General features: G+C 38.4%; 1 protein-coding gene across 1 annotated transcript in view; it reads left to right on the top strand.

Annotated features, from left to right (window-relative positions):
- The first annotated feature begins 2,588 nt into the window (after positions 1 to 2,588).
- The window catches only part of LOC135415808 (cytosolic phospholipase A2 epsilon-like), a 33,380-nt gene continuing 23,826 nt past the window's right edge, over positions 2,589 to 12,142 (top strand). The window contains exons 1-3 of the mRNA XM_064658126.1: positions 2,589 to 2,678; positions 3,124 to 3,159; positions 8,549 to 8,621. Of these exons, the coding sequence (XP_064514196.1) occupies positions 2,652 to 2,678; positions 3,124 to 3,159; positions 8,549 to 8,621 (136 nt within the window). The 5' untranslated portion in view covers positions 2,589 to 2,651. The remainder of the gene's footprint in view (positions 2,679 to 3,123; positions 3,160 to 8,548; positions 8,622 to 12,142) is intronic.

Raw genomic sequence — 12,142 nt, 5'->3', positions numbered from 1 at the left:
CTTACCAGCAACCTATTGCAGTTAGATATACAATTATCTGAATGTCATGTTGGGTGAATTAGTACTTGCAGCAGGCTAGTTTAGGTGAATATTGACTGCCTCAGATCATTGGGATATTTATATTTGCTCCACTTTGCAAATATTAATTAATTAATTTAATTAATACACAGATACAAAATCGTGTGCATGTACGTGTGCACTGCAAAGTGCGTGAAGAGCAGATGAAAACTGTATCTTCCTTTTTACTTTCCTTGTTACTGCTCAGAGCTTTAAGGAGACTGCTGAGTGTTCCCTCATCAGTTACACAGTCTCTCTAATCTTTAAAAAGAAAAGAGTGCAAGTAGTATGTATGTGAAGATCACTGTCAATTTAAAATTGTTACTCTGGAAATGTGATTGCTAAAAAGAGCCAATATATATCTCTTTAGACTTTCATCAGCCATGAATTTACTCAATGCATGCTTGATGGTTGTCTTTGTAATTCTCCTTGAATTATGGAAGAACTAAAGAAAAATGCAAAAAACCTCAACAGGATACATGACCTTTGAAGTAGTAATTTTTTTGAAATTATAATCCTGCCTCTCAAACTCCAGTGGGACAAATTGAAAATTCATGATTTTTTTTTTTTTTAAAGCAGATTGTGTAGTAGACATCAGTGAATAAAGCAAGTTTTCTCAGTGATGACAAAGACTTACTGTTACAGGTGTTATGATCATTCGGTGCTTAGTTCTATCATGAATTTACTGCATGGCTGAAAAACTGCTGAGATCATAATTTTTGATTGACACAAAGCCTTCAAAGATACTATATTCAAAACCCTTCTTGTGTGATTTGGACAAGTAGTGGTTAAGGGAGACAAGGTCAGCTGCAAAAGTTGATGCTGGTCAGGAGTAGGAGAGAGTGAATTATTTAGGAACATGTTTTTGATATGGCAACGATAACATTATTTTGAGAAAAGGAAGACATAATCTGAACATCAGGAAACCATTCAGTAGACAAAATGCACTGACTCTGGAATAATTTTCTACACTGTGAAGTGGTGTCTCATTTACAGATCTTAAAAACAGTGTGGGTAAGAGAATGTAATGTCAGGGAGTCTTGTATCGGCTGTGAAACAGTTGGAATGGTATAAATCTGTATAGGTACCTATATCTGCCTGGGACAACTTGGGGAAGTTGAGCTGGATAGCCTACTCTCTTTCTTTTGATAGAGCATGTTTTACAGACATTTTAAATTAAAACAGATTCCTACTTTAAATTTTAATACTGGAATATTTCCAGGAAAATATTTGTCTTTCAAAAGCTGGAAAGACTATTTTTGCAAGAGTGAAAGTAAGTGGTTTTCAGCTGTGACTGCTTCACCTGAATTTGTTCATAGGTATTTAACACAGATATAAAGTAATCAAGACAAAAGTTAAGGGAGATATTTTGTCTTTGGAATAGAGATTGATTTTACTCTGATGACATTTCTTGGACAACACCTCCTTTTTATTCCTCTGTGCAGAATTATTTTGGTACTGACCTCCATGGCACAGGCAAGTTCATTTAGGTGACATCCACTGCAGTTTGAAAAGTTACTTTCTTTACCTGCATGAATTAAATTATTCATCATTATAGATCAGATTGATTTAAAAATAATGCTTGGATCTCATGATGCAAGGGAGAGTACTAGCTGCCTCCTATCATCAAGCAGAGGGGGCCTGGAAGAGTGTGGCAGAGACAGAATCTGGTCTTGCATGCTTCTAACTCTACCAGCCTCCACATGTGTGTTAGTTTAGGGCTACTCTAAATCACTGCCTTACAGGCAATGAGTCACTGCACACTGGAGTGAAGAGCAGTCAGGGAGGGTTTTGTGCCCTGGTATTTCCCACAGAGTGCCTGCTGGGCTTGCTGTGAGAGCCAGCACACACAGATCCCTTTGAAGTAAGCTCTGAGGATGGGTGAAGTGCTGTTCTCCCTTGGCCCACACAGGAGAGCACAACCCTCTCTCCTTCCTCACCCTTCCGCCCCCAAGTTTCATCTTGTTTGATTTAAAATAAAACTGTGAGATTTCTGGACATGAATTAACTTTTTTTCCTATATATACAATAATTATCCAGGAGAAGAATACTGAGCATGTGTTGACGTTGCCGAGTGTAGCACAGAGATGCCCATCGTAGCTTGAACTGTGCTGCTATGGGAAGATTGCTACAGGTATTTGAGTTTATGGTTTGGAAAGAAGCTGTTGACATCTCTCTCTACTACCCTGTAGTATGGTTCTGGCAGTGTAGAGATCCTCTGAAAGCTGTGATTTAATTAGTCAGAAGCACTTTGCTTGGGGGTTAGAGCTGTAGCGTGAATGCAAAACTTTTCATTTGCAGTAGCATTTCGAGAAAGCAAACCCTGGGCAGAAAGAGGCTTCAGTGTCCTCCCCAAACCTCATGGTGGGTAGAGAAGGAATTGTTCTTTTTTCTGCTGACTCAGTTGAGGTGCTCTAATTGGCTGCAAAAATCAGGGAGGGGAATGCCTAATGACGGGAAATAATGAAGGGGTGGGGCGGGAGAGCCTCATCATAAAATCCCTATTCCTCCACCCCTAACCTGCATGAGGAGTTTCTGCCAGCCATACGACTCAGTAACTTTTGATATTGGACTTATATGCAACTGAGGCTGCAATGGGATCAAATTTAAGTTCAAATGAGGTAAGCAAAAGAAGCTGATAGCAAGCGTAAAGTGGGCAAAATCGCCTGATATTCCAGTGAAGTTGATCACAGAGGAGAACAAGTGGTTCAAATTGTATGGGCAAATGTAGTTTGCTTTTCCTCAGATGCTGTTTCAAAGATGGCTTTCCTAGCCTAGCTTTTTACAGAACTTCATGGCACACCAGCACTTTCTAGCTACATTTTAGGGCTAACTATGTTACTTATTATGCTTCCTTAAAAAAAAAAGCTTCATGTCAAGGAAATAAGAAGCTGGCAGAGTGTTGTGATGGTGTGATGGTGGTTGGTAAAGCACCTAACAAATGTCGTTATTGAGCATAGCTCTAAATATGGCTTTGAATGTGAGATATTTTGAAATGTCAGCCTAAAGTAAGGATTTTACATGTAGTTTAGTTTTCTTAACTTTGCCTTGTGTTGTTTTTCCTAGACTTTTACGGGCACCTCAGCACCAGCGTTGAGAACGGTAGGTAGCAATTAGCTGGCCCTTCATTAAAAGCTGTCCAGTGCTGAATGTAGATCACCAGAAAAAATGTTAGGAATTCAATGTCTCGAGGCAATTTTTACTGAGTGTTTAAAAGCTGAGCTGCCATCTCAACTTTGTAGATTAAATATTGCCATGCCTTTGTGTAAGCTCTAAATAGTCTGGTCTCTGTTGGTGTCTGATGCTTATGATGTCGGTGTTGCACTTTATCTGGCCTGATTTGTACTTCACCTATGTTAATTTTCTAATTCCTCCCTTTTTTGGGGGGGGGGGTGGAGTTAATTTCTCTGGCTGAAACACCACCTTTTCTTATATTTATTCCTTCATAAGAAGACCATTCAAATGGGTCTCTCAGTTGTTCTTAGTGCTCTGGTATTTCTTGTAGTCTTTCTTTGCAACGTAATGATCTGTCATAGAGCTTGCAATTCTCTGTGTAACACGGTGTTTAAAAACATAATGTCAGAACAGGTTAAACTACAGAATAAGTGTGTTGTGTTCAGTCTCCTGACAAGCATGATCTCATCTAGTCTAGTAGGAATGGGAGCAGTTCCCAGATTTCTCTGAATGCAAAAAAAGAGCAAAAGGTGTCTTGTAAAGGCTGAATTGAGGATGAATTCTTTTCACGGGCATAGGAAAACTCCCTGGGCAATTAGCAGACATTTATGTTAAGAGGTATTAGCATAAAAGAAAATATATCAGATAAAATGCTATGATTCAGTGAAGGGGAACAACGGCAGTGGCAACAGGATGGGTCTGTCTTCTGACATTTGCAGTGGGTTTGGGGCTGCCATATCAGTTGTAACTCTCTAGGACTCTGTAGTTAGAAAGATGGTCTCTTGCCCCTGCTTCAGTGATATGGGGGTTTCCCAGCCTGGTTTGTTTAGGGCTTTGATTCCATGTGTGGCATTCAGAGTGATACAGAGATTCTCTTCAGTGGTGGTAAATTCAGTCTGCCTTGTGAAGATTTGCTGTTATTGGTAGTTATCTGATGCCCAATTGTGCCTGAGAGCCTTCTCTGTTCAAAATGAAATGCTGTGGTAAAGCAAAAACTTTGCAGAATTTCTTCAAAAACTAGCTTTTAAAATGATGTGTAGGCCTCTGTGTGTAGTCTCACATCCCTAAGAAGTATGCTAGAATCATAAAAATTATTACTTTTTTTCCTGTAAAACTAGCCTGTGTTTAGATGATCAATTAGGGTTTTTTTTAGCCTTAGTGCTTTTTACATTGTTAGTAGGTATGAAACCTATGCAGTTCTGTGGCTTTAGATAGTGTCTCTTATCTTTAGGGTATATTTAGGGTGGCAGAACTGCCCTGAATACAGTGTGTACAATTTAAAGTAAGACCCAGAGGGCCTTCTTGCTTGAATCTCCAAGGCTCACAGAGGTAAAAATCAGGAACGACCTGAACTTTTTTCTTTTTTTTTTTTTTCCTCTCCTTCCCCCCCTCCCCACTATAAAAGTTGGTATTTATGATAAGTATATAAACCTAGTATGCCTGAATTGGTTTTTGTTACTCAGTGGGTCTGTTAAGGAAATGAGTTTTCATTTTCAGAGTCAGTTTCAGGGCAACCCATAGGTTTTGTGTGATTTCAATTTGAGTGGCTCTATAAATTAAGGTGAATATATAAAATACCTGGTGAGAAAATTTTGGTAGTACCCTTATGCTGATAGTCAAAAAAGTAACACTTTTTAGATCACCTAAATTACTATGCCATATTGAATTAATAAAGACAACCATGGTCTTGAGAAACAAAACACATCAATGTGCAAATGCTTGACTTTATTTCTCTTCTAAAATTTGGATTTATTCTAACACACAAATCTGGTTCTAAAGCTCCAAACAGGAAGGGAAGAAAAAAAAACCACATGAAAATTGCAGTCTAAAGCCACAGAAGTTTTGCATAGCTCTTGGAAAGAAGCAGGCATTGAGTCACTGCTGTTCCATTTGTTCTTATTCTGGAACAACCTTAGCAACTTCTACTGACCTTATAAGACCCAGCTATGGGATATTTTAAAATGGTTAAAATAAATACACAATATGCAGTACAAGGAAAAGTATTTCTTATGCATTGACCTAGCATGAGGTGGTAGCCATAGTAATGTAATGAAATCCTACCTGCTTTTGAGGCTCCAAAACTCTTTGAAGTTAAAAGGTGCCACATACCTGACCAAGGTCAGAAGCAAGGCAATGACCTGTGTTTTAAAGCACTGGCACTCTTTCTGACACAGTGAGTGATTTCTGTGTTGGTCTTCATAGCTTTTAAAGTGCTGATGAGATTTCTATTTCTTTTTGATGAGAAAGTTAAGGGAAGAGTGCTCTGCTCGAAATAGATGTGTGCTTTAATAACTACCTTTTCTCTTGATGTAACTTGGGATTGTTGTACAAGTTTCACTCTAGTCTCCTCTAGGGAAAAATTCCATGAAAAACTTTTAAGCTTGGAATTTTACTGAAATAGAGCAGTTTTAGAACCACATAAGTTATGTAACTTATTCATATGGACGAGCACTCACGTATGTGAACACTCCTATTGACTTCCCATGGACTAGATATGTAAGGATTGCACAAGTGTGCCACAGGACTTAATTGAATTTTTAACTGACGTAGGATAGTGTGATCAAGACTCCCATTTGCAACCTCATGTATTTAAGTAGTTTCAAAAGTGATTATTAAAATGCCTGGCTTGTGTTTCCGGTTTATGAGGTAGGAATCGTGTCACAGATGAAATAAATATAGAAGCTGAAAGTTGAAGTGTGTGTAATAACTGACCTGGGAGCCTTCTGGCTTTAGAACTTATCCAGCCTGTGATATGGGCACCATCATATTAAAGGGAAAGATGTGGAAGTCCTTGGCAATTACCAGCAGATTACCCAGTTTAAGATACGCTCCTCTAGTTTTTTCTGTGTGATTTTGAGCAAGTTGCTGACAGCTAGACATGACAAAGCATTCAAGCTAAAAGATAGGAGCTATAAGGTCTGACTTCCAAGACTCTAGGATGGGAACGGACTCCACAACCTGAAGTGAAATACTGAGAGTTGCTTCCTTAAGTTAAGTCTTAGAGACTAAGATACACCAGAATGGGAATTGTAGGAGCTGAGCAGGGAACTGCATAAATAGGTATGTCCAGGGACAGCTAAGAACAGAAATACCTTTCATAGTTCCCATCTCTGTGTGCCACTCGGCTTCAGGTAGATACCACTATCCACTTGAGATTCACAAAGTAAAGGTCTAGATGCTTGTTTTCAAAGAGCAGAACAAAGCTTATTCCTTTAAAATGGTGTCAAGCCTAGTTGTTAATAGCACTTCCCTGAGATCAGGAACTTCTGCTCAAGTCCATTCTTCTATAGTCAAGGGATTCAAGCCTTATCCTTTCTGGATAAGAGATATGCTCCGCCTCTTCTGCTGAAATAGCACTTCTGAGGACAAAAACTTTTATGATTTATTGGGCGAAAAAGCAGGGACCAAGAATAATTGTGGCAAATGTGAATGGATTTGGCAGGGGTACACAAGCCTTGGCTGTTGGTCCCTGTGCCTAGGACTGCTTCTATGTTTTACCCAGTTCTATTTAATGCATATAGAAAAGTAGTTCTGGCATTTCAACTATATAGTTTGGGCATGATGTCTTTTGGTTGCTTTTGATGGAAGACTGCGATCCTTCCCCCACACCCCCAAATAACTAATTTTCTTCTTTCAAGGTGTGTCCATCCAAGTTATCCTTTGTGGCCATGTTTGGGATAATAGAGCAGATAATGGTGTGGTACATTATTTGAAAATGAAATGTCCCACAGCTGACAATTCAAGGGCTTGCAAACTGTGCACCATAAAACTGTGCCCTGTGCTAGAATTTAGTCAGGTCAAATAACGCAGAACAAAGGTGCTGAGATCGATGACTGCTCTGACCTTCCTGTTACTGTCTCACTGCCCTTCAACTCTGCATCTTCAGGCCTCTTGCCAACCCAAAGGGACATGCAAGAAAATACGCTAGAGATTACCTAGGCTATTTCTTGGAGGCTGTTTTTCATCTCTTCTGCCTTTTCAGAGGTGCTGAGGTTTTCATTGGTGAGGGCAAGGACCTGGTTCATTACATTGTATTAGTGTCCAGTGTCATGGTCCCAGTTGATAGACACTTTGTCAAAGCATTGTGAAACACTTCAGGATAAGCCTTGTGATACTACTGGAAGGAAAAATGTTTCGACAAAACGTATAGCATGTATGAAGGAAATAATAGCAGTTTATTAGTTAACATCAGTACCTCATTTTTACTTTTGCTGCTTATGATTAATAAAAGCACTTCCTATGCCTGTATTAAGTAATAAAACCTATATGTTTGTGTTAAGACACTGTGTTATCTTTACTAGCGTATAGTGTATCTATGAATGCAAGAGTGAGAGGGTTTTTGGGTAGAGTTAGTATCTGTTCTTACTAACTGGTACAGAGAGAAAGATTAGATAAGTTTTTGGGCACAAGAAAACCTGTTTCTGTTCTAAAACAGAATCAGTAAATGCAAAGCTAAATACCAATTTAAGCATATGTTGAGAGAAATGATATCTGTACATACATTGGTTTTCAAAGAAAAGATGGTATATATGAAATAGAGGAGATGTCATTGTGGGAGAGAGAAAGTAGTTGTCTCCAAGGTGAAATGGGGTAAGGGTTAATTTATAGCCTGAGAAATATGAAGACACGTTAGTATGAGCTATGGAAGTTACGAGTTATTATAGACTTAATATCTCTGAGCCCAAGGTGTCTGATATCTAGTGGAGTTATGAGTTAAATCCTGAGATCATCTCTGGGATGATTTTTGTAACTTTCTGCAGGGGATCAGGGCTGAAGATGACAAGTGGATCAGTCTTCATGAGAAGTATTTAATCACTGTCAGCTGCATTTCTGGCATTTTAAGCTGTGCAGGGGAGCTTGTGCTGCTGAGGGAGCTTTTGCTGGTGCGTGGTAGCCCCTTATCTCTACTTTCACAGCAACTGTGACAGTGTTTGGTGATCCAGTCTGTCCCACTGCAGGCAGTGGTGTGTAAGAGGTGAGGGCACCCATGTATGTACTGTAGGGATGTTTATTGTGGTAATAATGAAGCCATGTTAGAAAGAAATTATCTTTTTCAAATCAAACTTTTAGCACCTATGTGCTAAATCAACTCATGTGATTTTTGAATCTATTGCTTCTATTTTAGACCTGAAGAGAGTTCTGTACCAAAAATGTTCACAGTTTTCCAGCTGTTCCAGTTGGTTTGTAATTATACTGGCTCAACCTTAAACCCCTTGTTTTATCTACATCCTTAGAACTTTAGGGTTACAGTAATCTGTGACTATAGAGTATAATAATAATGTAATCTTTTTAAATTTTTTTTTTAATTTTTGTGTAGGCACCTGTATCTCCTTTCAACTTGCTCACTGTAAAAATACTAAGAGTGAGGAATGTCCGGAAGGCAGACTTGTGTGAGTACTTCTACTGTTGTTGGATGTTTTGTATAACTCTTTAAAGAAAATATTTAGACAATGTTATTGTTCTCAAATTGTGCAGGAGTAAAAAGATATATTGCTGCATGTTTGCAAGAACTATTTTTGGTTTGATACTGAAATGTTGTTTTCTGCTCTTCAGTTTAAAGAGACTGACTCAAGCAAGGTGATGCATTTTATGTCTTTTTTTTCATACCTCAGTGTATGAGATATATTTCCTACCCTTCTGACATCACGCTTAGCTGCTGATCAGAGGGCTGTTCAGTAAACAATGTAAGTTCTTGTGATTTTAAGTAAGAAACCTGAGTATTTCCTACAGAATTTCTGGATAGAAGAAAGGAGAGAACTGGTAATGCAGACATAAAATCAGCAGTAGTGGGAAAACCTATGAAAATAACAGAAGTACAAGCAAAAAAATTCTATTGCTTCTGCAAAATTTATAAATATGCAAGAAGTTATGATAAAATCCAGTGTATCTCAAAATTTATTTAACTTAAAAAATGGAGCACTTTAAAAGTCAGAAAAAAAATGAACAGAACATTACTGTGAGAGCCTAAAAGGAATTTAAGTGGGAGATAGTGAGGCAAAGTGAGAAAAGGATGTCTAGAATAGAGACTACAAGAGAAAAATGTCACAGCCAGATCGCAGAACAAGAGTTAATAGTGAGAAGAGCCCAGGACAGAAGAAATTTCTGCAGTAGGGAAGTCTAGGGAGTGTGGTGACATCCAGCTGAGAAAAGCCCTATAACAATTCACGGTCTCTGCTCTGCAGGCTGGTGGGCATTGGCTTGTTGAACCAGAGTGTGTGGCAGCAAATTTAAAATGAAATCCTCAGTGGGAAAATGACACTTGCAAAAGATGGAAAGAACACCTTGTTTGCTGTCCAGATCTGACACTGACTTACCCAGGGGAAGGACTGGCTTAATTCTGAATTTTCCAATTCATTGAATATCTTCCTCACAACTTATATTACACAGATGTGGGTCCTCAATAATACACTCTTCTAGGTGCATTGACACTTGTTCAGATGTCTTTCAAAATGCAGTTATGTCACTGAATCACTTTAATGGAGAAATGTGAGTAGTGAAACATCTGTTTAAAGAGGTTGGAAAGGCATGAAAAAAATGTGGAATAAAGACAAAGAGAATAAGGAAATTTGAATCTAAAGACCACAAGAATAAAACCAAAAGGTATAGAACAAAAAGTCCACAATATATTCCCTTAAAGCTTGTTGAACATGGCTCAAAATCAGTTTTCTTTTGGTACCCACAGAATTTCATGCAGCACATCGTAGTTTCTGAGAAAACCAGCTGTAAATTTTAGTTAATCCATTCTATATTTTTAGATTTTAACTTGTGTGATGGGTCAGGAATAGAGGGAAAACTTATCAGAGGTTGAGTTTGCTGGTTTCTGGCAGGAGGGATGTGGTTAGATGACATGGAAGTTGTGCTTAAAAGCAGTGGTTTTGAATGGCTGATTACTATCAGGGAACAAATCTCTGCTGCACTTACTTGTGGTATTCTGGGTTACTTACTCATGAGTCTTCTACAATGTAATACTACTGTGCTTCTTTATGTTTTCCCTTCGTTCATTAGACAAGATGACCTTATAGGACATAAAGTTCTAGGTTTCCTGGAGACTTAAAGACTAATTTTTATGTACAGAAACATGCATTCTCTGGGCTTATGGTCGGATGCATAACTTTTCATTTGACAAAATGCAGATGTTCAAATGCCTAAATGGTATTTTGCACCAACCAAATAGGCCAGCATTGCAATTGCATCTACCAACCTGCATGCAGAATTATTGGTGCATTTGTGTACTCCAGTAGATCGTCTGCTTATGCTCTAGTTTCTCGTGGCTGTCGTCCTCAGGAACAACTTGCTCGCAGTCACTTGTTACCACAGTGAATCATGCAATCTTTTTCCGTTAAACTTGTTGGCAGATTTGCTGTACCATATGGCTTTAGTACTTTGTATTCTGGTTTCAAGAACAAAAAAATAGCATATCTTTACCTCCTTGATATGCCCCAGTTTCAGAACTTGGGCATCCTAAGAATTTGTTTAAAGTGTATCTGTCAGAGAGTTTTGTAAGCTTTTCAGCAAAAGTATTTTCTCAACAGAAAATTTGTTGTCTGAAGAAACTCGCATTATTGTGGAAAACCTGTCCATTTTTTTGTCTGCAGTGGGAAGGATATTTCAGGCAGTCTTTTCCTTTTCTGAGGTATAAAAAAGGCAAACATTTCAGCTAGTTTTCCTTGAAACCTCACTATTTTCAATATGGGAAAATGTCCCTTTTCTACCTGTTTGTAATGGTAACAGTATGCTGCTTGTTACAATTCTAAGTTAGCATTTTTTTCCTCCACTTTAGTTTTCTGTTTTTTATGGTTAAATGTTGGTCTTATGTTAAATGTCTGTCTAAATGTTATGTTTTTATGTTAAGTCGTGGTGTCAATTTATTTTTTATGTTCCTATTTACTTCACCAGTGAAAAAAGAGTATGCTTTAACAGTATTCCTCCTTACTGTTGTTTCAGAAAAAGATAATTTTAATAGGTTTGGGTAAAAAAACTAGACTGTGTTTTTGACCCTGACACTGACTGCATTATGAGATCTTGGGCAAATCATATAATCATGGAATGGTTTGATTTTGGAAAGGACCTTAAAGATCATTTAGTTCCAAACTCCCCTCCCATGGGCAGGGACAATTTCCACTAGACCAGGTTGCTCAAAACCCATATCCAACCTGATCTTGAACAGTTCCAAGAAATTCAAGTCTTCTCAATGTACTTATTTGCATAATCCTTTTATTGCTACTGTGAAGTAATTCGTCAGTGTCTCGAGCCCTTTGAAAATGGAAACTGTAGCTTTAAATCACCATTAATCATTTACATTTTCATCTGCCTCTGCTGAACATCTGATCAGTCACGCCCTTCTGATTAGGTGTAACTAAGGCCACTCTCTGGAAATACTTTCCTTCCCACAGTCATTATCAAGATTTTGCTAATCATGATAGCATGGTTAACTACACAATAAAGGCACAACTTGGCTGGTAGAAAAATCTAAATCTGCAGTTGCTACTGAAAGATAAAGAGGAAATACATGAAGTAATTGTTCTTAATATGATGTAATAACACTGTTACAGGTTTTGGGAGTGATGCAGGGCTTGACGATGGGTTGAATTATTTGGTCTCTTCTGACTCACAAGGTTGCTGTAAAAACCATGTGACTGGCTGAGCATTGCTAATGTGAAATAGGGAGATTGCATTACAGGTATGAGAGAAAGGCTGTCAGTGCCTGTGTCGTGGTTCTGCAAATCTCACTCCCTGGAGTTCTCCCTCCAAACCCGAGGACTCAGAATATAGGAGAAGCTAATGTCTTTGGTGGCACTCATGGCTTCCTTCCCCAGACATGAGTGGTGGCAGATTCTTTCTAGTCTGCAGATAAAGTAGTAGGAAGGAATTGAACAACTAGTAGTTTAATTGTGGTGATGAAACTGATTTT

Source organism: Pseudopipra pipra, chromosome 6 (genome assembly GCF_036250125.1).
Source record: "Pseudopipra pipra isolate bDixPip1 chromosome 6, bDixPip1.hap1, whole genome shotgun sequence".
Classification (NCBI taxonomy): domain Eukaryota; kingdom Metazoa; phylum Chordata; class Aves; order Passeriformes; family Pipridae; genus Pseudopipra; species Pseudopipra pipra.
The sequence above is the reverse complement of the archived record's forward strand: the minus strand, read 5'-3'. Positions and strand labels throughout refer to the sequence as shown.